Source organism: Lagenorhynchus albirostris, chromosome 3, assembly GCF_949774975.1.
Source record: "Lagenorhynchus albirostris chromosome 3, mLagAlb1.1, whole genome shotgun sequence".
NCBI lineage: Eukaryota > Metazoa > Chordata > Mammalia > Artiodactyla > Delphinidae > Lagenorhynchus > Lagenorhynchus albirostris.
This window is the reverse complement of record NC_083097.1, coordinates 12,218,418-12,244,562: the sequence shown is the minus strand read 5'-3', so window position 1 is coordinate 12,244,562 and position 26,145 is coordinate 12,218,418. Positions and strand designations below refer to the sequence as shown.

At 47.2% G+C, this 26,145-nt stretch overlaps 1 protein-coding gene across 5 annotated transcripts in view; it reads right to left on the bottom strand.

The window, feature by feature from the left end:
- TRIO (trio Rho guanine nucleotide exchange factor) overlaps window positions 1-26,145 on the bottom strand; it is a 372,055-nt gene that overhangs the window by 39,866 nt on the left and 306,044 nt on the right. For all 5 annotated transcript variants that reach the window (XM_060146876.1, XM_060146875.1, XM_060146878.1 and 2 more), the window contains 2 exons: window positions 1,650-1,942; window positions 95-265 (listed from right to left, as the gene is read on the bottom strand). In XM_060146876.1, coding sequence (XP_060002859.1) covers window positions 95-265; window positions 1,650-1,942 — 464 coding nt within the window. The remainder of the gene's footprint in view (window positions 1-94; window positions 266-1,649; window positions 1,943-26,145) is intronic.

Sequence of the window (26,145 nt, the reverse complement as noted above, 5' to 3'; positions counted from 1 at the left end):
TCTCTATGTCCTGCAAGGAGGCCGGGGCACAGCGGCAGGCAACCGCCAGGCCCTCTCCTGGCGAGGCTCGGTGTGGGCGTGGGCCCCCCCTTACCTTGTCGTCCTGTGAATCCGGCTGCAGCAGGCTGTGCTGCTGGATGGCCATGGGCGGGGGCAGGGGCACGGCGTCGGCCCCCTCCTCCCCTTCTTCCTCTCCGCAGCTCTGCATGCCCGAGGACGAGGATTTGGAGAGCGTGCCGCTGCTCAGGCCCTCGTTCCGGCCTCTCTGAAACCAGACCGACATTCGCCCATTGGAACCTGGCCCTGACTGTCCAATGTCAGTTCACAGAAACTGAGCCCTCAGGGGTTAACTGGAAAAGCACAGCCAGGATCGAAACTGAGAGCAGAAGTCAAGGCCAAGCTCCTTCCAACCCTGGCGGGAGCTTCCACTCCCTCCAGCAACCCAGCTCCCTCGTTTGCCAACTTGGACGAGGGAAGGGCCACTGACAGTGTCTTGGGAAGGGACTGCCAACGTTAACCGTTAGGCTCTGAACGTATCTGATCTTCAAGAAGCCAATTTAAAAAGAAGGTTCAAAAATCTGAACCGTAACCCTTAGTTTCTCTAGTCTCATACTTCACTTTTTGTTACTTTGCTCAAATAAAACTCACTGACATCAGGAGGACATAAAGAAAAATACAATTCAAGGTGTACTTTAAGAATCTAAGTATCCCATTAATTTCCCCCTACTCTTACTTTTAGAAAAAAATTTCAGTTTTTCATTTCTATCACGGGGACACAGTATATAAAACAGAGAGATGAGGACGTAAATGAACCCTACGTTCCCATGAAAACCCACGGCGAAAACACGCCCGGGCAAAAAGCAGCAGAAACCCCACATCTGCAAAATAAATTGAACGACACAAATCCTGCCTTCTCTCTCTCTCTCTCTCTCTGCCTTTTTTTGAGCCTGTGAGGGAACTGGGGGATAGGGGTCCAAGTTAAAAACTCTGAGGGCCCCTCACTGACACCACACTGCTGAAGGTTCATCTTGGGGACCATAAAGGAATTCGGTTCCTTGCAGTATAATTTTAAGCTCCCACCTCCTCCAAAAAAGGGGAAATTAAAAATAATTCCTGGCTGACCTACATATATTTATCTTCGATGACATGGGAATAATCCAGTGTTTACTGCTGGGTTAGCAAAGTATATTAACTGTGTGCTTTCTACTCAGGACAAGACATAAGCATGAATATGTATGAGTACGGGGGCAGGGGTGGTGGTGGAGGTTAACTGGAGGATGCAAACATTCCCTTAGTCCTTCCAAGTCTAAAACTGGTGCTTTCCTTGCAAAATGCTGCCCCCGTGGTTGAGTGCTAACCTCAGGGGCCACGTAAATCTTTTGCCTCCCGGGAGGCACCCCTGGCTTTGCCTGTGATGGAGGTGAGAGGGGGCTATGGTGGCTGGGCACCACATTCTCCTGAAGCAGGCGGGGTTGCCCACGGTCCTCTGATTTCTTGATCCGAGGCCACGCGTGGGTCCCTGACTCTAGACGCTGCTAGAGGAACGGAGCGGGGCTCTGACCCTGGTCCTTTCCAGAACTTAGGGAAAACCACCAGACGAGTATATTCGCTGTTCCCACGACCCGGAGGGAGATGCCGGAGGCCCTGACCTCTTCCACCGTCTCGTCCTGCGGGGTGGCCGCGCTGTCGTCCGAGTCCTTCTGCGAGCCGGCGTCGGCACTCTTGCGGACCTCCCTGCTCTTCTTGTGCTTGTGGGCCAGCTTCTTCACGTGCCCGTCAGCCTTGCCGCTGCTCAGCCGCCGCACCGGGCTCGTCAGCCACTTGCGCAGCGTGTTGCCTGGGCGCTTGGGGCCCGGGGAGCTCTGCGCCCCCATCATGTGGGGCTGGAGGGAGGCCACGGAGGCAGGCGGGCTGGCATCGTTGCTGGAGACGGACAGCGAGTCTGCGGGGCAAGAGCGAGAAACAAACAAGTGTGACTGGCAGCCCCCAGAGTCCTGGTTGGTGCCGCTGTGCCGACGAGCAGCGTCACCACCCAGGTGAACACCAAGTTCAGGGGCCGCCGGGAGTGGTGTCTGGTGGCTCTGCCCCGGGGGGAATGTCCACATGCTCACCCATCAAATGGCCCCCCAACTTGAGCTTTGCTAGAGGTGATTTTTCTCCAGGTGTACTGCCCCCTCCAAAACCCCCCAAGTCACCAGTCCTGGAGACCAGCATCATTATCGCACAGGCTCAAAATGTCACTGTCACTTAAAATATCACAGACATTGGAGGACACACTGTTTGAATTATTTTCACCCATCTCCTTGACAGACAAGAACCAAGAAAGAATGGCTTAAAGAAGAATTTAAAGGAAGTTAAAAACTAATCCTGGTGGATAAATGTACAGTTTCACTCACTCCCATGAATAGAAGTACCACTCAATAAATAAACATGGGCTTCCCTGGTGGCGCAGTGGTTAAGAATCCGCCTGCCAATGCAGGGGACACGGGTTCGAGCCCTGGTCTGGGAAGATCCCACATGCCGTGGAGCAGCTAAGCCTGTGCGCCACAACTACTGAGCCTGTGCTCTAGAGGCTACGAGCCACAACTACTGAGCCCACGAGCCACAACTACTGAGCCTGCACTCTAGAGCCCACGAGTCCCAGCTACTGAAGTCCGTGTGCCTAGGGCCCACGCACTGCAACGAAGAGTAGCCCCTGCTCGCCGCAACTAGAGAAAACCCACGTGCAGCAACAAAGACCTAATGCAGCCAAAAATAAATAAAGTAAAAAATAAAATGTTTTAAAAAATAAATAAATAAACACACACGAGTACAGGCACACCTTGGGGACGTCGTGGGTTCGGTTCCAGACCACTGCCATAAAGCCAATAACGCAATAAAGTGAGTCATAGAGTTTTTGGTTTCCTAGGGCATATAAAAGTTACGTTTCCACTTACTGTAGTCTATTCAGTGTCCGATAGCATTGTCTAAAAAAATGTACATACTTTAATTAAAAAATACTTTATCGTTAAAAAATGCTAACCATCATCTGAACCTTCAGCGAGCTGTAATCTTTCTGCTGGTGGAGGGTTTGAAAAATTGCAAGACTCAACAAATGTGACACAGAGACAAAAGCGAGCAAACGCCATTGGAAAAATGGCTCCAACAGACTTGCTCGATGCAGAAACAAACCTTCAATTAGTTAAAAATGCAGCATCTGTGAAGTACAGAAAAACAAAGTGCTATAAAACGAGGTATACTTGTATGTATGTATACGTGCGTGGGTGTATAAATCGGTATAGACGTGAGCTGGTCAGGCATTGTGACAAACGGCACCCTTCTAGAAAGTTCAGTGTGGAAGGGTAAAGCTGGCTGGTTCACTGGGAAATCCGGCTCACGGCCCCTTGTTTCCCAGCCGTTCTCTGGAACTACACAGGCATCTGCAGCCTCTGCTCTCAGCCTCAGCAAAGTTACTTCACATGTTGGAGAAAATACCAGTAACACTTAACAAAACAACAACACATTTTAAAAAGAAATGTGAGTAGGAGAAACCTTCCTCAAGTAACCAAAATGTTACTTGAAAATATATCCAAATGAATCTTCTCACTGGATTCGAAAAATTAAGTATAGTCGACCCTGAGTTGTTAATTTTTCAGGAGAAAAAAGGAGATATAAACACACTTAGGTAACAGCTGACACTCAACAGATCTGTGGAATTACGTGAGACGTTACTTTACAAACAGAAGACCAGTGACCTGGGACACTTCTTGGCCCTGTCCCGAGCACTGGACTCTGAAGGACTCCTCCCACAGCAAAATGGAATAAACCGCTTCACTTTAGGAAATGGAAGGAGCGAGATCATTCACTATATGCTTGCTATTTTCTTAAATCTTGTTAAGTCTTGAAAATTAAAATTAACCTTTAAAAAGATGATGTTATTCAGCTGCCTGTATTAGCTGTATTTACCTCTGCGGCACTGGAGACCATTACCTGCTGCAGTTACAAAGCAAGGCAGTTAATTCCAGTCCTGTGATTACATGTACGACAGAGTTGACAGCAGTTTCCCGCTCACGCTCAGATGCCCGGGCGAGACAGCGGAGCGCCATCTGACTGCTGCCCGTTCCCTCCTCGGCCGAGCCTTGCAGGGGAGCAGGGGAGAGGGTATAATCTTCCATAAACAGATGACGCGTTCCAAGCTGGATCACTCATTCTTAAAAGTCTAGATTTTCTCAGAGGCAGACTCAGGCTCAATACAGCATCTCCCCCCTTCCTCGTGTATATATGTGTGTGTGAGCATATATTTTTACTTTATTTCTTTTCACAGAAGAGTGACTAAAACGTCCCCACGTCAGCCTCGTTTTCCTCAGGTACCATCGGGAGGAGGCAGCAGAACGAAGCCATGAAGTTAACAGCACGCCTGCTGTAAAGAGCTTCCTGGGGACTTTCTCAGGTGCTGACTTAGGGTAAAGGGCAAACAAGGCAGGCACTGTCACTACCCTGGGCACTCCTGCTGCGGTGACAACAGGAAGGACAGAAGGAAGAGGAGGGGTTGCACAGTCCACGTGTAGATGATACTTTACTCAGCTAAAGTGTCTCTAAGTACCCACTATCAATATTAGCAAGGCACTGTGCTGGCCACAGCAGGGGATGTACTTCATAGGCGTTTACTGTGCCTTTACTGTGCTGGGATGCAAAGCCAAGCCCTGTACTTGCCACTGGACAGAGATGGCAAAGCCTACATCCTCCTTTACCCCGGGGACCCACCTGCAGGGCTTTCAGTGATCACATAACCATCATTCAGGCAGAACTGTGACACTTCATGCTGTAAGCGAGTACAAACCCTCGTAGAGGCTGAGAAGAAGGGGAATCAGGTGGAGGGATCACGGAGGCCTTCCTAAAGGAGGTGACGCTGAAGCTGGCCTTTGAAGGAGCTGGGCCTGAATAACCCATCAGGAGGAGCTCACAAGGACGTAAGCTCCAGGAGGGCGGGGGCCTCGTCTGACGTGTCTCCGAAGGTGTGCCCGGGGCCTGGCGCGGTGCCTGGCGTACAGCAGACACCTAGGAAGTATCGACTGGAAACAGCAGAAATCCCGGCCCAGAGAAACAGAGCAAGCTGACCCGCGGCCCTGTTCTCGGGGCGGGCGTTTCTTCGAGGAATATTCACTCAGCCGCAACCACACGAGACAGAGAACCACGAAGGCGGTGCCCGGCTGGAGGGGGGGGGCGTCCCCGACAGGTGACGAGCGTCCGTGATGGAGCTCCGTGGTAGGAAAACGACAGAGGCAGACTCGCTTTCATAAAACCGAATCAACTGCAGGCCTTAACGTCACCAGCAGAACCCTCACACGTCCCAAGTGACGGGGACACCGCCTAAGCCAACGAACGAACCTTCCACGTGTCTGGGTGCCTAAACGCAAGCATCTGGGGGGACGCGGCACGGGAGCAACGCGGCCCATAATATGAACCTTCAGTGAAGAGGCCGCCCACCGGGAGACCTGGCACAGTCTCTGTGTCCCCCAAACGTGCGGGGTTACGGAGAAGAGAGAGCTCTGGGCCGGGTGGGCAGCTGAGGGCCGTCGCCCCACCACGCAGACCTCGCCCCCGGGCAGCAGCCCCAGCGGCCTTGGGCGGCACGAGGCGATGAACTGCAGTCCATCACCAAGGCCTCATGGGACCCGGCTGGCTTTGCCAGTGTGATTCTCAGGGCATCCCTGCCTTGCTTAGGAAAGGAGATGGTGGTTCACCAAATGGTTCAGAAAGAAAAAGAGATTAGAGACGACACTGCCAAGCTTCTCTCCGTGTGCTCAGCTGCATAAGAGTTGGTTCTCTGCACTTTGAGAAGTAGGTTCAAAAGAGATTTTTTCCCTCAGTTGGCAGGTTGAGCATTACCAACGTGGCCGTGGCCTGACCAGTCCAGCCTAGACCCAGGAGGGAGGCAAAGCTGTCCAAGGTCAGAGCTCACCAGGGCTTCAGGGAATAGCGGTTCTCTTCTTGATCGTCACTTAAGTGACATTATTTCACTTTACTGCAATATTCATGACTTAGAAATATGCTAGCAGCAATTACAAACTAAGAAGAAAATTTCGTCGTTTCTTAAATTTTACCTTGAAAATCTATTTCGTTTCAGAAGTCTGAAAATGTAGAGGGAAAATTTCTTCCCCTGTCTCTAAGATTAACAGATATTTCGTGCTGTGCAGATCTGATACATTAGTCACAATCCGGGGGATTAGCAATGAAAAAAATGACCACAAACTAAAGCAAACAGATACATTCCTTCTCTCGCCAGTTTGTTTTCAACAATAATACTTAATTCTTCATGCTGTTTGACACTTTCCAAAAAAAAAATCTGATTTTTTTCTTTTCAACATAGAAACTCATTTTGCCCAAATCAATGGATTTTAACAGTCCATTTACATGCTCTGTGACATAATGCATAAATCAGGTTTTAAAACACTTAAAAATTACTTAAGTCAATTATCAATAGAATGAAATAAAGGACCTGCTATTGTTTTTCGTTATCTTCAGAACAGACTTTGACCACTAGACCCACTGCTCTGATGCAAAATTTAAATTAAACAACGGGTCCTAATGACATCTAGTAGAATTAAGGTCTCCAGTGTTACCGGGCAAAAGGTTAAGCGTGACTCACACGATAAACGAGTTCGGTGGTCTCCTTGGGAAGATCCTAAATTACTGGTCTGCACACGGGTGCCTCACGCGGCTGAGCTCCCGGCGGCTCTGACCCGCTGCGTCTGAAGGGTCACGATTGGGCACAGCCGCTGCTGGGAAGGCCCCCTTCCTCCCTCTGAGACCCCTCCTCTCTGTTCAGGTGGATTGTGGGCGGCTCAGGCCAATGACAAGAGTAATCCTAGGGCGGAGGCCCACGGCCAGGCTCTGCATCGCCCTTTCGTGACTGCAGCTGCAGCTGGGTAACTGTCAGGACAGGAAGCCACCGCGACCTAGACTCCAGGCTACACGTGGGCGGGCGCTGGGTCTGGTTCGTTTGCAGCTACGGGCTCAGCTAGCACATCCCTGGAGCTTAGGAAGTTTATGGTGAGTATGTAACGAGTGGGTCGGGCCTTCCCTGCGGTCCAGTGGCTAAGACTCTGAGCTTCCACCGCAGGAGGCACAGGTTCGACCCCTGCTTGGGGAACTAAGATCCTTCATGCAGCAAAAAAAAAAAAAACCAAAAACCAACAACCGAACGGGTGAGTCAGTGAACTGACTGCCAGCTACAGGCTGTTTTCCAGCCTGAGCTCACGAGCCTGATAACGTACGTTGACCCCGTGAACAGTGACATCCTGACTTGGTGCTATAGCCCACCAGTTTGGAGACGAGCTACAGGTCACATCTAATTTTCGTCCAGCTTGTGAGTCTGTGAACTATGTACGTACAAGATGGTAACTCAGAGTAGATGAGAGCTGTCCCTGTACCGGCCTGCCCTATGTGATGCCTTCTTGCAGGCGAGAGCCAGGCCCAGGAGCCCTTGGTGAGTGGGGAGCACGTGAACACCCCCCAGCACGTGTGGTGTGGGCAAGGCGGCAAAAAGAGGGGTCGGGACCGAACTCACCTGAGAAAGACGATGGAAAACTCATTTGTCACTCAAGGCAACTGTACTGTCCCTGTTCCCATCTTCAGTTCCCATCTCTTGCCTTCCCCTCAACTCCTACTTTCTTGGAAGACAAAGAAGACTCAACACTCAGTACATTCAGTACTGCTGCCTTTCCACCCTGTCACCGCCGTCCGCATCTATGAGGATGCCGGCACTCACAACACGCCTCGTTGGGATGTGCCCGTCTCTTTCCAGCCTGGGGAAGCTCCGCTGATGCAAGGTCCAGGTGGGAGATCAGCTGAGGACGTCGGAAGGACTCTGGACTTGTCACAGGGTCTGAGTTTGAGACTGGCTCTTCCACTCCACGGCCCTGACCCAGGCCAACATCCTGGCACCTGAATTCCCTCATTTCCCAGGGCTACGGTAGGATTACATGAAGGAGCGAGAAGGAACGAGCTTTGCAAATTGTAAACTGCTATTTGCAAACGTAAGATGGTTGAGGCAAGCTTCTCCCAGACTCCCTGGTAGCACAGAACTTGCTACATGGCATGCATGCAAAACTGTGAGTACCCAGACAATGGCGATTTGGATTAATGATTTTCCAATCATAGGCCTAGCGTGGTAAACAGCTACATACTCAAAGTCATTTTTGATGTATGAACGATGAGTGAGGCAACTTAGATGAATTACTTCATTCTGTTTCCATTTAAAAAAATAACTTGTCCCTTATTAAGAGGACAGGGTAAACTGTAGCATGAAGATACTGTCAGCACATCCCACTCATTTCAAAAGACGCTCATGTGTGTATAAGAGAAAGCCAGTTGTGAGCTGCCTGAAGCCCTAAGAGGGGAAATCAAAGTTTCTCTTATTTTGAAGGGAAAACAACCCCACAAAGATGGTTCTCTGCTGAAGTCAGAGTTCACCCAAAGTCCATGCTAGATTTCTTCTTAAAATTAAGAAAAAAACTTAAAAAAAAAAGGAGGGGGAAGCGGGAGCCCTGCCCCTCCGGCCGCCACAGGAGAGTTCCACCATGGGAACACACACAGCCCCAAACTGCTGGGAGAAGGGAAACCGCCCTCTAGTCCCCGTCTCGACAGTTGAGACATCTGTGATTAATAAAGCCTTTTTTTTTTTTTCTAATGTAAGAAAAAAAGGAAAAGGGACCATATCCTGCTAGCTGCAGACTGAGAAAAGGATCACGTTTCATTTTAACCCTCTCCTTGTTTTCACGATGGTAAGAAGGCATGAAGATGTTCCTAAGTGTCCCAGAGCACAGACCGGATTGCTGAGGGTGCCGTCCCTGAATTCAAAACGCCAGCCCCTGAGTTTGAACACGCTTCACCAACACGCCCTCTTGCTTGCCTTCATTTCAGCCCTAGCATCACAGGGCTCCAGGAGGACAGAGATCGCTGCTGCTCTGTTCAGACTGTATCTCTAGAGTATAAGGTTTGCCTTTCCCTTCAAGCTAGCGCCTCATAGATTAATGGTCACTCAAAGCAATGAGGCAGCGGTTCCACACTCTCCCTGGCAGGTACTGGGCGTGGGTATCTGACACGTCGTCCAGTTTCCTAACGGTGAAATGACTGCGATTCTTTACCAGGCTGCTGCGGGAAAAAGGAACAAAAACGCCTTTGTCAACATACAGCCTAACACAAACACGAGGCAGTACTCACATTTTTACACAGAAAAGGGAACTGCGAAAGACAAGCAAGAAAACAGGATGCAGTGGGGTGGTGAGATGTGTAAGGGTCCATCGGAAAGACAGGCACCCCGGGCTGAGAGGAGGAAGAAAGCAGTTGGAGAGCAAAGCCGGATCTCTCTGACGGCTGGCGCTGCCGTCTTCGCTGTGTCACCGAGCGTCTGCTGTGACAGGCACCCTGCGCTCTGCAGCACCGGCCAAACGTGCACACGTGGGACCAGCGCCAACGGCCTGTCACGTCTGAGGCACGACCACCACGCAGAGGCGGACACTCCACACTGGGACGCTTTCCAACAAACAGCTGACTCACATTTCAATGGCTCCTCCACGGAGGCTCCCAGAGCAATTTTAGCTGATTAGTTTTAAAGAAAGGTATTCCCATCTTTCTGTCCATTGTAGGTGTTCAAAAATATCTGTCAAGTGAACCTTGCAGGGCTGTCTTGATGCGGACCCCAAACAGGGTAAGCTGAACTCAGAGCCTGGCGCCCTCCCAAAGCAAAGTTCTAATTTACAGTTCTGGTTGGAAGGACACTTTAAGGCTGAAAACAATTCCACCAGACCATTTTAGAACAGACTGGGCAGGGTGTGATCAGGCATGCCTGGCCTCTGGCACTCTCTCAAACCACCGTCTTGTCATGAATTCAATGCAGCAAATCACCTTTTATTTAGGGAATTCTTCCACTTATCAGGAAGGTTGTAATGTACACGTGGAAGTCGGGTCTCCAGATTACTTATAAATCAAAGAGAGAGTAAGTTGTTAGCTTATGACTGCTGACTGGTTTGGTTAACGTATTTTAGAGCAAAATTTTCTGAGTAAACGATTGTCATTTGTCTCTACATTTTTCAAACTGGATTTTAATTCCCTGCTTTTAGAATCAAGGTAACTTTTTTGGGGGGGAATAATAATTGAAAACGATCACACACTAGAAATTCTCCTGAAGGTCACATAGAAAGTGAGGTCATCCTAAATCATTCTTCCGGATGCCTTTCTCGGGATCACATCTTCTCTCTGATTTACACAGTGATTACAATTGCCTGGGCAGGCCAGGTGTCTTAATTCACAACGAGGAGTGAGATGAAGCTGGGGTATTACTTGGAGAACTTTAAGTAACTAAGAAGAAGTAACTGACTGCCTGGTGATATGGTTACACTTTTGGTGGGTCAGAATATAAGAGCAAGTATTTTATAATACTTGCCCCAATTTAAATCCTTTTTCTATTTGTGAATAAGTATCTGAAAACTTTTCTTGCTAGACTCCTAATTTTCCATCTGGTCACCTCACTCATCTTCTGTCTGTGAGAGCCCTTGTTTCTTAATTTGTGTCTCAGCACCATAAAGATGCACCAGGGGCTGAGACACAGGCTTGGACAGGACACTGCATCCTCGGGAGGTCATCTGCTCCTCTGCACACCCCTAGGCTCAGGCGGGCCAGGGCTTCACTCCGGGCTGTCACTGTCATGGCAAATGCATGTTAACATGGGAAACAATCTTTTTTAAAAAGTTAGAAGCTGCACAGAGGCACCGAGCGCGGATGTGGGATGGTAACGACTGAAAATGTGGCATAAGAGTATTAAAAACCAGTTTCACATACTTCGCAATTTGGTGCAGTGGGTCCTCAATGCAAAAATGGGAACTCTGTCTCTGCTTCAAATATGAAGTGAATACAGAAAACACAAAGAAGCAAGATAAATTCCCCAGCTTTTTTTTTTTTTTAAATAATCCCTAGATTTAACCAGCGGTCCAGCATAGCACGGCCATGGATCACGCAGTAATGAAGAACACATGGTCTCTGCTGCCTGAGAAAACGCACATGAATGACCAACACATTCACTGTTCCCTGTGCAGCCCCCTTCCACGAACTCACACCGTGGGAGCGCTCACTCTCAGGCCACCTCCCGGGACCGCTGAATGGAAGAACATAACGTAACTACTGGCGTCAATTAAAACACTCAACTAGAAACAACTGGACCCAACTGGAAGCAACTGCTCTACCTTTTTCTTTGTGAAGGCTGAAAAGCAAGGGTGTGTGCGCACACACAGAGCAGCTGACCCGTTTCGTGCACTAGTCCTAGGGAGTCGTGTCATAAAAAGAGAGGGTCCTCGCACCAGCACCTCTCCGCAACGTGAGAAGCAAGAGAGACCCAAGGCTCGTGACCTCTAACCAGACAGAGCATGCAAACAGCGGCCGCACGTGCAATTCACTCTTTGAATCTTAGGAAACCTCTAAACGCTATTTATTCTTAGTGCGGCTTCTCAAAACACCTAAACCATTACATAGTCTTTGGAAAACGTGGCTGTGTCACAAACACAAAACTTCAAGCGCTGTTCTTCCGCCTCAGATTCATTCTTGTGAGAAATGCTAACCTGTCAGAATTTCTAGTCAAAACCCATCTCATTTGAAAGGTTTGCCCTCCATCCGAATGTCACTGCTTGAACTTCCCAAAAGGAAGTGTGAAGAACTTAAATAAAGATAAAAGCAGATGGCATAATCCTTTCCTTGGCGAATCAGATGAACAGGATATCACATACTGCCAAAGTGGAAAGCTGAAACACCCCAGAAATGAAATGAGGAGGGAGGAGTCATTATTGACAGTGGATAATAGAAAGGGTGGGTGAGTCTGGATCAATGTAAGGCATTTAATACAAATCTAGTGAACTGAGTTAGGAAGCCCTCAACAAAACTGGACCTGGCTCATCTGTGGGACGAGGAACATTCCAGGTATCAGTGGGTCTGCGGCTGGTGACTGTTTATCACCAGGCTGTTGGCTTCCAGGAAGAGATGAGATTGGGAGCTGCCATGCCGGGTGACCAGAAGGCTGAGAGAGGGCAGCCGCGTGCCAAGGGGCAAAGGGGGCCGTGGCAGAGACACGGCTGTGCTGTGACCTGCCTGCCTGACCCGCTCCCAGGGGTGCGGCGGGGAAGGGCGGGAGGACCTCTGTCACCTGCTGGCCCTGAGGATGGAGCAGACGTCCTCGAATGGTTAAAACCATGTGGTCATAAAACGACGACGCTGTCAGAAAGCCCTCTTCTTTGGAATGCCAATGTCATGGCGGGGCTTACTTCTAAGGGGATCTTTCTCTGCTCTGGGCAAACTGGCTTTGTTTGAGGAGAGTTTCTAGCCCATGTTCCTGTCTCCTTGGAATGACAGGGCCATTTTCTCTGTTTTTTGGTTTTCTTTTGGTTTGGTTTTTAATGCGGACTAGCCCTTGAAATACATATTTTGGGGGAGATGAACAGCAGGCTTTTCCTGCAACCAAAACTCTGTGCTGCCCCAAAAGGCAAAAGAAATTCCTGAAGGGCTATCTTGCCAGGGAGGGCTGGGAGGGGGTTGGGGCTCATTCCTGACTTTTATACAAGGACAAAAGCAGATGTTTCAAGATATCCTTGCTGGATGAAAGAAAGACACTTTTCCCAAAAAAAAAACGACATAAAAGTGAGACCAGGAACACACACACACACACACACACACACACACACACACACACACACACACACACACACACACACACACACACACACACCCTTGCAAGCTGCAGACGTTTACATCCCCATGCCGCCATCCCCAACCTGACACTCTCCCAACCCAGCCCCCATACTCCGAATGGACGGGTCCCCCCACACCCCCCGGGGATGTCTGAAGGGTGAAAGGCCGGTTAGCAGCAGCCTCACATGGAAAGCTCTCCAGCCAGCGAGTGGCCCTGCTGCCCACCCTGCGCCCCACGCGGCGCTGGCTGCAGGTGAAGTCCCGGGCCTTGGAAGTGACTGATGACACCAGCGCTGACACCAGTGGGGGCAGAGGCGGGGGAAGGGGGCCCTCTGACACCTCAGCTGGCTCCACGGCCCCCTCCTACGTGATTAAAAGGTGTCAGCCCGAGACCAGGCTGCTTCTGTGGGGGTTCTGCACGAGAGGGTGCTGCCCCTGACCGCCGTGACCACACCGCCACGCTGGCAATGAATGACATCCCGCAGGCTGCTGCTCTGGCCCAGAGCACAAAAGCTTAAACGCTTAGAAAGCACAAAAGCTCCCAAAGGTGCCTCTGTTTGTTCGGCTTTTTCGGAGGCTGAGATCCTCTGTGTCCCCCCCCACCAAAAGTCAAATGGCTGTTCTTTTCTTTACGCAAAGAAAACATAATTAAAAAAAAAAAATTTCTGCGTCTTTCTCAGATTGCTTAGTATTTAGTACACTGCTGACTTAGGGATAATGAGTTTTCCTCTGTGATAAAATGGTGGGTTGTTGATTCTTAATTTCTTGATTTGGGAAGCTATTTCCAAGGCAATACAGCATATATTATTGCCCTGAATGGATAATCATCTTTCAAGGGAACAGAAAGTTAATTTGTGGGGGAAAAAGGAATCACACGGTGCTCACAAAATATTCCCTCCTTCTCATCCTGGCTTTCAGAGGTTCTTACACTGCTAATTAGAACCATGAATGTTTAACCCGTGGGCAAAATTGTCCCTGCTGTCAAACACAAAGTGTTAGTCAGTGGAAGATCTAATCTTATTTGAGGGAGGCTGACATCTGGAACTGTGTTCTTCATGATGGATATTGATGCTTTCGATTAATGTCTTCATATTGTTGAAAAATATAAAATAACTTGGGCTACCTTTTTTTTTTTTTTTTGGCGGTATGCAGAGCTCTCACTGTTGTGGCCTCTCCCGTTGCGGAGCACAGGCTCCGGACGCGCAGGCTCAGAGGCCATGGCTCACGGGCCCAGCCGCTCCGCGGCATGTGGGATCTTCCCGGACCGGGGCACGAACCCGTGTCCCCTGCATCGGCAGGCCGACTCTCAACCACTGTGCCACCAGGGAAGCCCTACCTCCTTAAAGAGGAAGCCAAAGAATTTTTTTAGGCGGCAATGTGTAGAGTTTTTCAGTTGGACATGGCTCTAGGTGAAGCCAGGGACATGCAAAGACACTCCCTTGCAAAATGGTTTAAGAGAACATTATGCAGTTAGTGATTTAAACTACGTGATTGATTTATTTCAGGTGGTGACAGATTTCTCTTCATTCGTATATAAATTTATTATTACTTTTAATTTAGACCAGATTCAGAATGCCAACACTGTTGAGTCTTTTTCCTACATTCCAGAAAATGCATGAATTACATAAGAACATTTCTAACCAAAATATGCTATAAACTACACAAACTTATGAACGTTTTTTTAGAGCCACATAACTCATTCATAGAGCCCTGTACTCATTTTTATGGAGCATCAGGAAACAAAAACTGGCCTTGGAATGTTTTGCAGTCAGCTTGCCAAGCACTATCACTCTTCACGTCATCCACCCAGTAGGTTAGCTGAAGTTTCGGTCTCAAGGGACGGAATATTAGTTTAGAAAGAGTTACAGCTGTGGAGAATGAGGAACTGGACGATTCCATCCCCCCACCCCCCAAAACCACAAAGCAAGTATCTAGTACATTATATCCTAGGGTCCGTGGTTGTTTGGTTCAAAATCAGAGAACCAAAAAGCCTTAACCAATTAGGAATTCCTTTTACAATTGTATTTTAGTAACACCTTTACCAAAAGCAAAATGTTACTCTAACTAAAACTAAGCACTTGAAAACAGGATTAAAGTGTTAACCACACAATTGTGGCTTTTTGCGCAATTGCGTGTGTGCACCCTGCACCCACAATCCACTTAACCTTATCTCACCTGATTTTATGACATCTTGCCCCCTCACTCCCCTGTAAGAACTGAAGGGCGCTGAATTTTATTTTTCAAATTATTATTTCATACTTTCTTGAGGACTGCCCACTCCCTCTCCAGGATATCACATACTAACACAACAACAACAAAAGCCAAAACACAAAATGAAAAGAGGATCAGGGCAACTGTTCCTAGAGTTCTTCACGTCTCCAACACCGGAGGTGAAATCTCCACCTATGATGTGTCTCAGGAGGAGTGCGCAAGGCCAGGGCGGCCTTCTAGCATCCCGTGCACTCCTCATGCATAGGTTGTCCTGTTAGCATCTTCCCCACGTCGGTGTTACTCAAGCAGCTGAGTAACTATAGTGGGAAGGAAGGAAGGGAGGCCTGGAGTTATTCCAGGAAGGAACAAAGCTGCCTCAGAGACAAAGGGAATGAAAAGAACGCCTCTGCTCTGAACACCAATTAACGGTACAAATCCTGTCCTTGGCTTTAATTAGTGCCCCGTGTGATAGAACGCCACTGCTGAGAACCAGGGCGGGGTGGGGGCGGGGGGAGGGAAGCAATAGGAGGAAACAACCAAACAGCCTCCGCACCGGGCAGGGTCTAGCAGGGCTGGGTAAGCGCTGTGTGCCCGAGAGAGACAAAGAGAAAAACCTTCCATTTCCAGTTCTACGTCATAACGAGCACGGTCCCTTCTTATTACTGAAGACTCTTCGTCAACTTCACATGTGTTTCTGGCCATTGGGCCATTTCTTAAAATAATCCATCAGCTTATTTAAGAGCTAAAAGAGGAAGGGAGGGTTGCCTGGAGGAGATGTCCTTTGTCTCAGATGTTTCTCAGTGGCTCCATCCTTAGAAGGAAGAAAAACTCTAGTCTTTTTGCAAAAGGGCCACTTTCATGACAGTGTGAACTGTTACTACTATTAACAAGATGTGACAATAGACACTTTCTTTATCCGTGCATTTGAGAAAATGGACGGTGGAAAGCATTGAGAGATGATGTCTTCCAGTCAAATTTTAAAAGTATAAATAAAAGAGACATCATTTTTTCATATAAAAAGCCTAAAAATTTGTCTGAACATTGTCACTGGTTGCCTATGGGTGTTCTCTCCTCCCCTCTGCTGCTCCATATGTCTGTGAATTTTCCTTTTTTTTTTTTCTTTAAACCCTTGGCATACAGTTTCAAAGAAACACCAACTCTGTGTTGGGCTGGTACACTTTGTTCACGTTTGTGTGGTTTTATGTGAGAACTGTCAAAACTCATGAGGAACATCTGGGCTGTGGCCCCTCAGCCCAGCCTCTCCCGCCCATCCTCAGGGGCAGGCAGGGGAAGCGGGAGCCTCGGAGGGTGAACTCCCAGCACATTACCCGGTCCCAGGCAGACTCGCCACCCTGAGGCCAGCTGGAGCACCTGGAGGAAATTCTTCAGCATAAAACGCCACGAAGCCTAGCTGAAGGGATATAAAGAGCACACACCGAAGGGGGCTGACAGCTGAGGAGAGAGAGGAAAGGCTTCCAGAACAAGGCAAGGTCAAATTCCAGAACAAGGCAAGGTCGCTCGGTCTGGAGGCTCCTAACCTGGGACCTTCAGGGCACTGGGAGGGAACTTTTCAGCCTATTTTTCATGTGAACTTCAAAAAGCTTTACTATTTCAAAATTTGTATATTCCCCTTAAATAAGGCCCAATAACTTAACATTTCTTTGCATTTTGGCTGGAAATATACGTGTATACAAGTTCCGCACGTAACACTTCCTCCCCGCCGCCCCCCCACCACCCCACCAAACTTGTCATCATAAGCTCAGAGGGACAAATACATCTTTGATTAGTGAAAAGTGAGAAAACTAATTAAAATTATTTTATAATTGTGGTTTGCCTAAAATAAAAAAAATAACCTTTACTGTAGTTTTTGAAGAGCATAATAACCATAGCAGCAGCAAGCTTCCTTTTTAAAAAAATTTTCCAGGCGAGGAGACTGCAGTTGAGCAAGATTAGCAAGGACCTGGCTCACTCCGGCAGGGGGGCTGCCCAGACATGAGAACTGGTGGTCTGCTATGCACAGTCACACACTACTCCCATCGTTACCATGCCTTAAACTCGGATTCATTTAAAAATACTTAAGGGGCTTCCCTAGTGGCGCAGTGGTTGAGAGTCCGCCTGCCGATGCAGGGGACGCAGGTTCGTGCCCCGGTCCGGGAAGATCCCACAAGCCGCGGAGCGGCTGGGCCCGTGAGCCATGGCCACTGAGCCTGCGCGTCCGGAGCCTGTGCTCCGCAACGGGAGAGGCCACAGCAGTGAGAGGCCCGCGTACCGCCAAAAAACAAACAAACAAACAAACAAAAAAACTTAAAGAGCAAAAAAGATCTAGGATAGAATTTAGTTTGCACAGTACTTGCATGCAACAGTCTTCATCGTGGGAACAAGACAGTATTGTGCCGAGTGCTTCTGTGGTTTCGCTCACTCACAGGAGACTGATGGCCTGTGCACTGGTTCCTTGACGTGAAGTGGGCACTGCTGCTAACCACCTGCATACTTCTAGAACAAGTTTCACATTCCTATATTTAGTCTTTGAAAGGTCTGTCCTTTAATTTACAAAAACAAAAACTGCATTGGTGAGAATCCACACTCCTCGTCGCAAAAGAACAAAGACAACTTGAAGAGAGTTCTAGAAGAATGCTGAGGCACACAGCTCCCCGTGTACAGGGGTCTGTTTAACATTAAGGAGGATCACCACTGTATGTTTTTCCAGCACTGGAATAGATTCCATGTGTCCTATAAACGGGAACGCTTATTTCAGAATGAGAACCAACTCAACAGTCCCACTATCTTATCAGGATAAATGGGCTCTCCCACTGGAACCCTCTTAAAAGATAATTTATCGTTCTCCTTGACCTCACCTTCTCTTAAGTCCTTTTCCTAACAACAGCTTGGCAGTAAAAGTCTCAGGGCTCATGGCTGTGTGAGTGACTGGAAATGGCAACATCTGCAAATAAAATTCCAAGCGAGACGAATTCATATTTGGACAAGAATGCCCCACTGCATACGTCAGAAAGCAGAAAAACTGCCTTTTCCCAACGTACTCCAATAAATGAACTCCCAGATTGCTGGTGGGTATAAAAAAGGCTTTGCAATCACTCTCTACGATTTGCTGGGTATTTTAAAGCTACTTTGGGATTCATTTCTTGCATATTACTCAGAATCATCATTTTTCATTTCCCAATCTGCTGCATATATATGTCCCCATAATCAACTGAATGAGTGGAATCAGAATGCGTTAAAATATCACTCTGATATAACATGGCATTCAGGAAATTGCCTAGGAATTACTATGAAGGTTTAGAAAGAGATGGACAGTCATATTTCTCTACGGAAAAAAAAAAATCAAAGTAGAGTTTTGCTTTCCTCTTCTAGTCTTTACTGTGAAGAGATTAATTTTTTTTTTCCCCATGAAAATTCCAGTGGACATCTATTTCTTTCCAAATTTGTGTTAGCTTAAAAATTTTGTGTGACAGCTCGGATAACATCACCTGGAGTTTCCATTATAGTCTGAGAATTACCAGGACAAAAATATATCCAGGGGAAACCCAGACTACAACAGCATAACGATCCTCCTGTATGTAAAAAGTTAGTTTAATAACGTCTCTTCGGAAGAATTCCTAAGGACCTAAAATGCTGCTAGGATTCAAAATCCCCCCTGTAAGAAGAATGCCATGTCTTCTTAAAATCTTAGCAAAATTGTTTATTAAAATATTTTGGTCTACACTTTGGGGATGTTTATGATCCACTGAGAGGGGTGCTCTATTGCTTTTCCCATTTTGCACACAAAGAAGTGAAGTTCAGAGAGAGAGAAGGTCATTCACTTGAGTCCCAGAGTTACTGGGTGACTGAGACTTTAAATCTGACTTTTGACATTATCGGCTGTTCTTTTCACTGCACAGACGTTATTATTTTCAATAAAGAGATCTCACAGATCATCTACTTCCACCCCCAGTGCAGATTCCCAGTGCACAGTATCACCAATGGACCTGCTCAGCTTGGACCCCTCCAGAAAGGGGGGCCATTCTTGAACAATTTAATTAACATAAATATGACAAAAGTTATGGTCAGTGACTTAAAAATGCTTTGACAGCTTTGTGAACAAAAAATTACGAGGAATATTATCAAAACCCACGTTCACACCAACAAAGTCAATATTCACATAGCCAACACCTCCTTTGGGGCTCCTTTGGGGCCCGTTAATCAGAGATTTGGTTGTTTTCCTCCAGCATTTCATGCACAAACATGTAAGCAGTACCATGTCGCCTTCAGATGCTCAAAGCACATTTCTACGCCTCCCTCTTCCTCAGATTCCCCCCTTCTTTGGTGGGTCCCTCCACCTCCACCTTGTCCACTGAGCTCACAGTACACTGAAGTGCCCCAAAGGTCTCGCCAGGTCCCCTGGGCTCTCTCCTGCTTGCTGTCCACTTCTAAGTGCACATGTGAATAACAGCGGGTGGGAGAGTGGAGGCAAACATTAAACGCACACCAGGCCAGCACCAACATTCTGGTAGAAGCCATCCCGGCTGGTATGCAGGACACAGCCTGTGAGAAATTCCTTTCCATGGCTGTACAGTCTGGACAGATGTCAAAGGCTATGGCTGGAAAGTTAGCCTCCTCTGGAGCGTTGCAGGGCAGGGGTTCTCTGCGACCCACAGACCTAACTTCTTCCCTAGCTTCACTCTTCTGTATCCTATTGCCTTTTCCTCAAAGTGGAATTTATCTACTTCTCAAATGACCTTTGCAGGAATCATGTTTCGTTGTCTTGACTCCAGTTCTGTGTAGAAACCGCAGCCTGGCCCACACACTCCCCTGAAATAGACTGGTGGTTATTGGAAGACCCGCTCCCCGCACATAACTTTATATTAACTTATTATATGGCTGCAGTTCTTAAGAGAAGGGAACAGAGAATCTAAATATACATGCAGGACACCTGAACAGCCTGGAAAACCCTAAACAAAATTAAACCTGAAACAGACATATGACCACAAGAAAGCAATTTGTAGCATAGATTACTTTAGACTGTTTTATGCCATTTACAAGAAAAAAGGGATAATCAAAGCAATCCCCAGATATTAAGAATAACTTACAACAAAGCAATCAATCAACACATCACTGCACAGAGCCCAGTTCCCGTTTCTCATCCCCTTGCTAGAGGTCCCCCGCAAAACCTCCCCATGCAGTCCCTCTTACAAGACGGTGCGCAGATAACGCATCCCGGTGGTCAAGCACAGACCCTTTCTGTTTTCAAGCCCACCACCACCACTGCGGCAGCTGCCTGGAAGAACACAGCCCGGGGAGAGCAGCTGGGGCTGCAGGGAGGTGTGTACCTAGGTCCAGGATCCAGTACTTGCAGGTGCCGGGCTGCCCGCCACTGCGGTAGGCTGTGCTGACGGCCGAAAGCGAGTCCAGCGGATCAACCGGCTTAATTCCGTTTGGCATGGTGCGGCCGGGCTGACCCGAGCCTAAAGGCTCAGCACTCTGACCCTCCCTATGCCTCCAGGCAGCCAGAGCGACCCTGGGGGCAGCGAACCAGGCGCCAGTGCCCCGGGCACTCAGACGCAGGCGTGAGGGACCGCTCCCTCTGCCTGGCGGCCCAGCACTGCCTTGCAGTGGGCTTCACATGCGGGAAGAGCCAGACGCCGCCCGTGGATTGCTTTCTACCACAGTCCCTCTAATTGGAGCTCAAGGAAATTCTGCAGGCGCGCTGGGAGCCAGATGTTTCTCCTCTCCTACTCGAGCCAGAGCTGCGACTTCCTGACTCAGGGAGATGTCAAGTGCCAGTTGCCCCCCCCGCTGGGCTCTCTGACTCGGGCTTTGTGTGCCTTTGGATGGAGGGCTTCTCTGAGACACACACCAAACACAGTGCCTCCTGATGTGACTTGACATCAAAAAGAAACGTAGTTCGGTCTATAGCCAACTGGTTACATCACTGAACTGCAATGCCGCTCCTTGCTTATTGAAAACATATCTTCATCCTTCCTTACAAGAAGCAGCCGTACGAGTGAAAATAAATATCCTTACTTGTGATCTGTAAAGGCATTTTTACTAAAGCATCTTAAAAGCCTATTTTTGTCCTTTTCAGAAACTGGATATTTAGCCTACAGAAATGCTCACTCTCTCTATGAAAGTTTACATGTGTTTTCTCCCCGTCTCACACAGCACAAGGGCTTCTTAGGGGGATATCCATTGTTTAACAATCACCAAGTCTGACTTTTCAACTTCTATGCTAAGTGGACGCACTCCCTCTCCTGTTTCTCATTAATTGGAGAAGCACTCAGTGCTCCCCAACCTCTACTTTCATGGCCCAGCTCCTGCTGTGAGGCAGTCACCTGGAATATTCTTTACATATCTAAAACTGTAATCTGGCCCTCAGTTACCTAAACATTTTCCAAGGGGGGATTATTGAATAGTTTCCTTCTCATTTTAGGACAATTAAGAACTATTTAAAAAAGGAAAAGAAGAGAATAAATCCAGGGCGCCCAAAGAAAGCTGTCCCCGGCACTGTAATACCTCCCTAAAACAAACTGCTGCAAAGTGGGGTCTGTCATTTATAGGCCCACATTAGGCCTCATATTCTTCTTAAAAGACCAGAAACAAAGCATAAGTTTGTTTTTCCTTATAAATGGTCCCGTGATAGATCCAGATGGCATACTTATGCCAGGACCAAGCAAGAGGCGGAATTCTGCACAGAGCACTTTTTATGCAAGAAAAGAAAACTTTATTACCGAATAAATAACCCTCTCTCTTCTTGGCAAAAAAAGCAGTAAAAATTATGTCCTAAAGGAAATCAAGTTAACTGACATTCTAGGGTTTCATTTGCTACAACCTTTATTAAATATTTTACTTTGTCCCTTTCCAAAAATACAGACTGCCAAGCGAGGGCCATTAATTAAAAAACAACCAAAAAAGAGCTGTCAGGGAAATTAATTACTTTATGTGTAATTATATGTTCTCTACTCAAGAGGCAGGGAATGATGCTTAAAAATGAATAAAATAATTTTGGCGAAGATATATGAGCAATTTCCTCAGTGACTGCTCTCTTCAAATTTCAAGTTCACATCTGTCAGAGAGATGTAGCACAGCAGGAGTAAAGGAAGGAAGGAAGGAAGGAAGGAAGCTTCTTCCATCTCCTCCTTCCTTCTATTCATGGAAGTGTGACACTGCAGAGTGTTTACTATGTAATTTTGAAAAAAGTAGTAAAGATAAATGATGTCAACTAATGGTACCACATGGCCCTCACCTGGAAGTGGTGATAATCTAACCGCTGGACAGACAAACATGGAACCAACAGAAGTGCTGATGTGAATAAGTGAAAGGGATGGGAGAGGATTGAGAAAAAGGAAGAAAAGTCCAAACAATTGGCAAATGCTTCCTGGAAATAAGTTCTGCCTCTAAGGCGTGTTTCTACCTCGGTGGTATGACCGGGACTCGAAGAGTCTGAACCAAGTTCAGGTGAGAAAGACCCATGGGTGACCTCAGCTGACCTGCGGGGCAAAGCCTGTGGGAACCGTGGCCCTGAGGGCGGGAGGGAGCAGCTGGTGGGAACAGAGGCTGGGGAATTCAGGTGACTGGCTGTAAAAGAGGCGATAATGTGCCGTGACCAGAAAGGAAGCGACTGGGAAGCTCCAGGATGGGTGGAGTGAGGCTGAGGTTGCAGCACAGAATGAGTCTATCTGCAGTGTGCGTGTGAGCTAGCAGGTAGGAAGGGTGGTCGGGAAACCACGACAACAGTGTGAGACCCGGGAGTGCAACGCAACCGTGAGCTCAGTGGAGGACGGATGGAGGTGAGCTTGACAGACATGAAAACTGACTAAATGGGCTGGGTTAAAAAAGAACATTCTGGGCATGTGGCAAAAGAGGAGATACGCAATGTAGAAATTAAAAAGTGGACTTTGTGAGGGAAAACAAGAAATTCTGGTTTTTTTGGTATATTTGCTGCTTTCATTTGATGGCTAGGCATATAATTAAAAGCGTCACAAAGGAAATAGAAGATGTGCTGCCGAAGACAGAGCTTTTCAACGCATTAACCCAGTGATTCTCTGTAAGGCTCAACAGCAAGGGGTGCTGGGAAGAAAAACTAAGACGTATCTGTATGTCAGAAAACCGGGGACGTTGACTCTTGGAACCATGGTTATGTTTCACACACTCCCAAAGAAGTAATTAAGATCAATGAGGATTGGGGTGTGTCCTCCAAATGCAAGGTAAACACGGTAGCAAATGAACCTAGTTGTATGGCCAGGGAAAAACATAACCACACTGCAGAGGGTGGGGAAGAAAAGAGCTTGCTAAGCGGCTTTGAAAAACAGTATTTTGATTGTATACTGTAAAACCAAAGACAACAAGAATCGTAAGTTCCTGTCATGGGTTGGCGGCGAGAAAAGGTAGAGCTGAGTCTTTCAAAGCCAAGTCATTTTAGGTAAAGAAAATATTTAATTTCCAAAGAGGAAAAAAAAATGGGCTTCTGGACTAGGATTGAAGAAATAAGTAAACATATTTTGGATAATGAGATGCAGGTCTCTCACTGTCAGAGAAAATGGTTCCAAGTAAGGAAAGGCGGAGGAGAGGCAGAATGAATGCTGTGTTGTTCGACAGAGGTCAGAGGTTTCAGCGTGATGTGAAAGTTATGTTTCTTTATGTCCACACACACACATACATATATGGAGAGAGAGAGAGGGAGAGAGAGGGAGACGGAACATGGCTATAGACATGTGTGCACACATGGGTAGGTGCACATACATGTCTGCTGAGAAGACCTAAAAGAAACAGTTCCTCCAGCACTGCAGCAAGGAAAACACAAGATGAGCCAGGAGCACCGCGCATTGCCAGAAAGCAAGGAAGCGCTCCAAAAATGATGCGATGTGTCCAGAGTACACAGAAACCAACCTGAAGGAGCTCCTAACGGCCGAAGCTGGAATAATTTGAGCAACAAAATAAGTAATGACAGTATTGGATAATGACTCATACAATAAAATAAATACCCATGACTCTGTACCAACATAAATAACTGAATCAATAAATGAGGCAGGGGAAGCACTCTTCCTGACAGAATTCTAATGAATAAATTTAACAGGAATGAGGAAGACAGAAAATCACCAGTAGGCAAGCTCCACAGTAACTACTGTTGTAGGCAAGACCCACGGATGGATGGAAACAAGTGGGTAAAGGCAAGAGGAGAAACAGAATATTCTCAGTTTCAAAACATCTCCCACAAGGTATTTGTTAACCACAAAGAGAAAAACTGTAACCTCATAGTGGAGAAATATGCAGATATCACTTTATCCAGGTGACCGAGGCCACCACCACCAGCAAGGAGACACGTCTGGGTCCTCCTGCACCCTCAGTGTGATGCAGCGAGTGGGGCACAGCATCATTTTTGTGGTGTTCTTGCCCAAAATGCATAAGCTCCATTTACTCACGAGAAAACATCAGATAAACCCTACCTGGGGGACATCTTACAAAATAAGGGATGACTAATACCTCAGAAGTGTCAAGTTCATGAAAAATCAAAGAAGGTGGAGGAACTACCACAGACTGGAGAAAACTAAACACGACATGGGTCCTGGATCCTGAGCCAAAAAGACACATTAAAGCAAAATCCAAAATCAGGTCTGTGGCCCAGTTAACTAGGCTGGATTCCTAGTTTTGGTCACTGAACCAGGGTCATGTGACACGTCACATCAGGGGAGCCAGGTGAAGGGGCACAGGAATTCTCAGTACTAGTTCCGCAGCTTTTCCCCAAGTCTAAAATGATCTCAGGACTTTCCTGGTGGTCCAGTGGTTCAGAATCCGCCTTCCAATGCAGAGGACGCGGGTTCGATCCCTGGTGGGGGAACTAAGATCCCACAGGCCGCGGGGCAACTAAGCCCACTGGTCACAATTACTGAGCCTGCGTGCCTCAACTAGAGAGCCAGCACGCTGCACACTACAGAGCCCATGCACCCTGGAGCCTGCGCATCACAAATAGAGAGAGAAAACCCGCGTGCCACCACTGGAAAGAAGCCCACACACCACAATGAAACATCCTGCATGCCTCTACGAAGACCCCGTGTGCCGCAACTAAGATGGGCCACAGCCAAAAAATAAATAAATAAATAAAAATTAAGGGGAAAAAAAATCTCAAAATGAAAAGTTTTTAAAAATAAAAAGTTTTTAAAAATAAAAAATTGAATGTTGTTATAGATAGGTAAACAGCTAAAGAAATTGAGAGCGTAAAAAAAGTTACCAGAGAAATAGGCGAAGTCAGAGAACTTCTGTGGGGGAAAAAAACCCGTATTAGGGGGCCTTCCCTGGTGGCGCAGTGGTTAAGAATCCGTCTGCCAATGAAGGGGACACGGGTTTGAGCCCTGGTCAGGGAAGATCCCACATGCCGCGGAGCAACTAAGCCCGTGGGCCACGACTACCGAGACTGCGCTGTAGAGCCCGCGAGCCACAACTACTGAAGCCCACGTGCCACAACTACTGAAGCCCATGTGCCGCAACTACTGAAGCCCGCGCACCTAGAGCCCGTGCTCCTCAACGAGAAGCCACCGCAAGAAGAAGCCCGCGCACCACAAGGAAGACCCAGCGCAGCCAAAAATGAATAAAAATAAATAAATTTATTAAAAAAAAAACCCTGTTAGGCAAATTGATCACCTGTGAACAAAGGGATCTTTGATTTATTGAAAAAAATCTACTGAAGAAATATAAAATCATCCTTCGCATAACTGTGAGTAAAATTATAATAGCCAATCTCATAAAAATAAAGGTATTTTTATTTAAATTGGTTGACAAGAAATTCTTTTGGTCAAAATCAATGCCCCCACCACCCAAATCACTTTTCAGGTAAGCTTCTCTTGTGATAATTAATCCTCAAATATTTAAAATGAGAACTTCAAATTTCAAGTGCCCGTTATTGTTCAGAAAAAAATGAGACAAGGTCATTTTTTGTCAAAGGTCGTCTCAAAAAAAAAAAAAAATTCCTAAGCTCACACCAGTAAAATAGGTCCATATATAAATGGTGCTTTATTAAATAAGAACTAAAAATATACTTAAAGCTATTTGTAAAACTAAAATTCAGATGAACCAAAGGACCTAAAGTCCTTCTATTAAGATTATAGCGCTTTTTGAAGAGGGAACAAACATTAATAATTAGGCAGTTAATGTAGGATGAAAAGGTCCTCGAAATCTTCAAAGCCAAAGATGGGATTCATAACACAACAGGAGCTACACTTTGAGATGGAAACT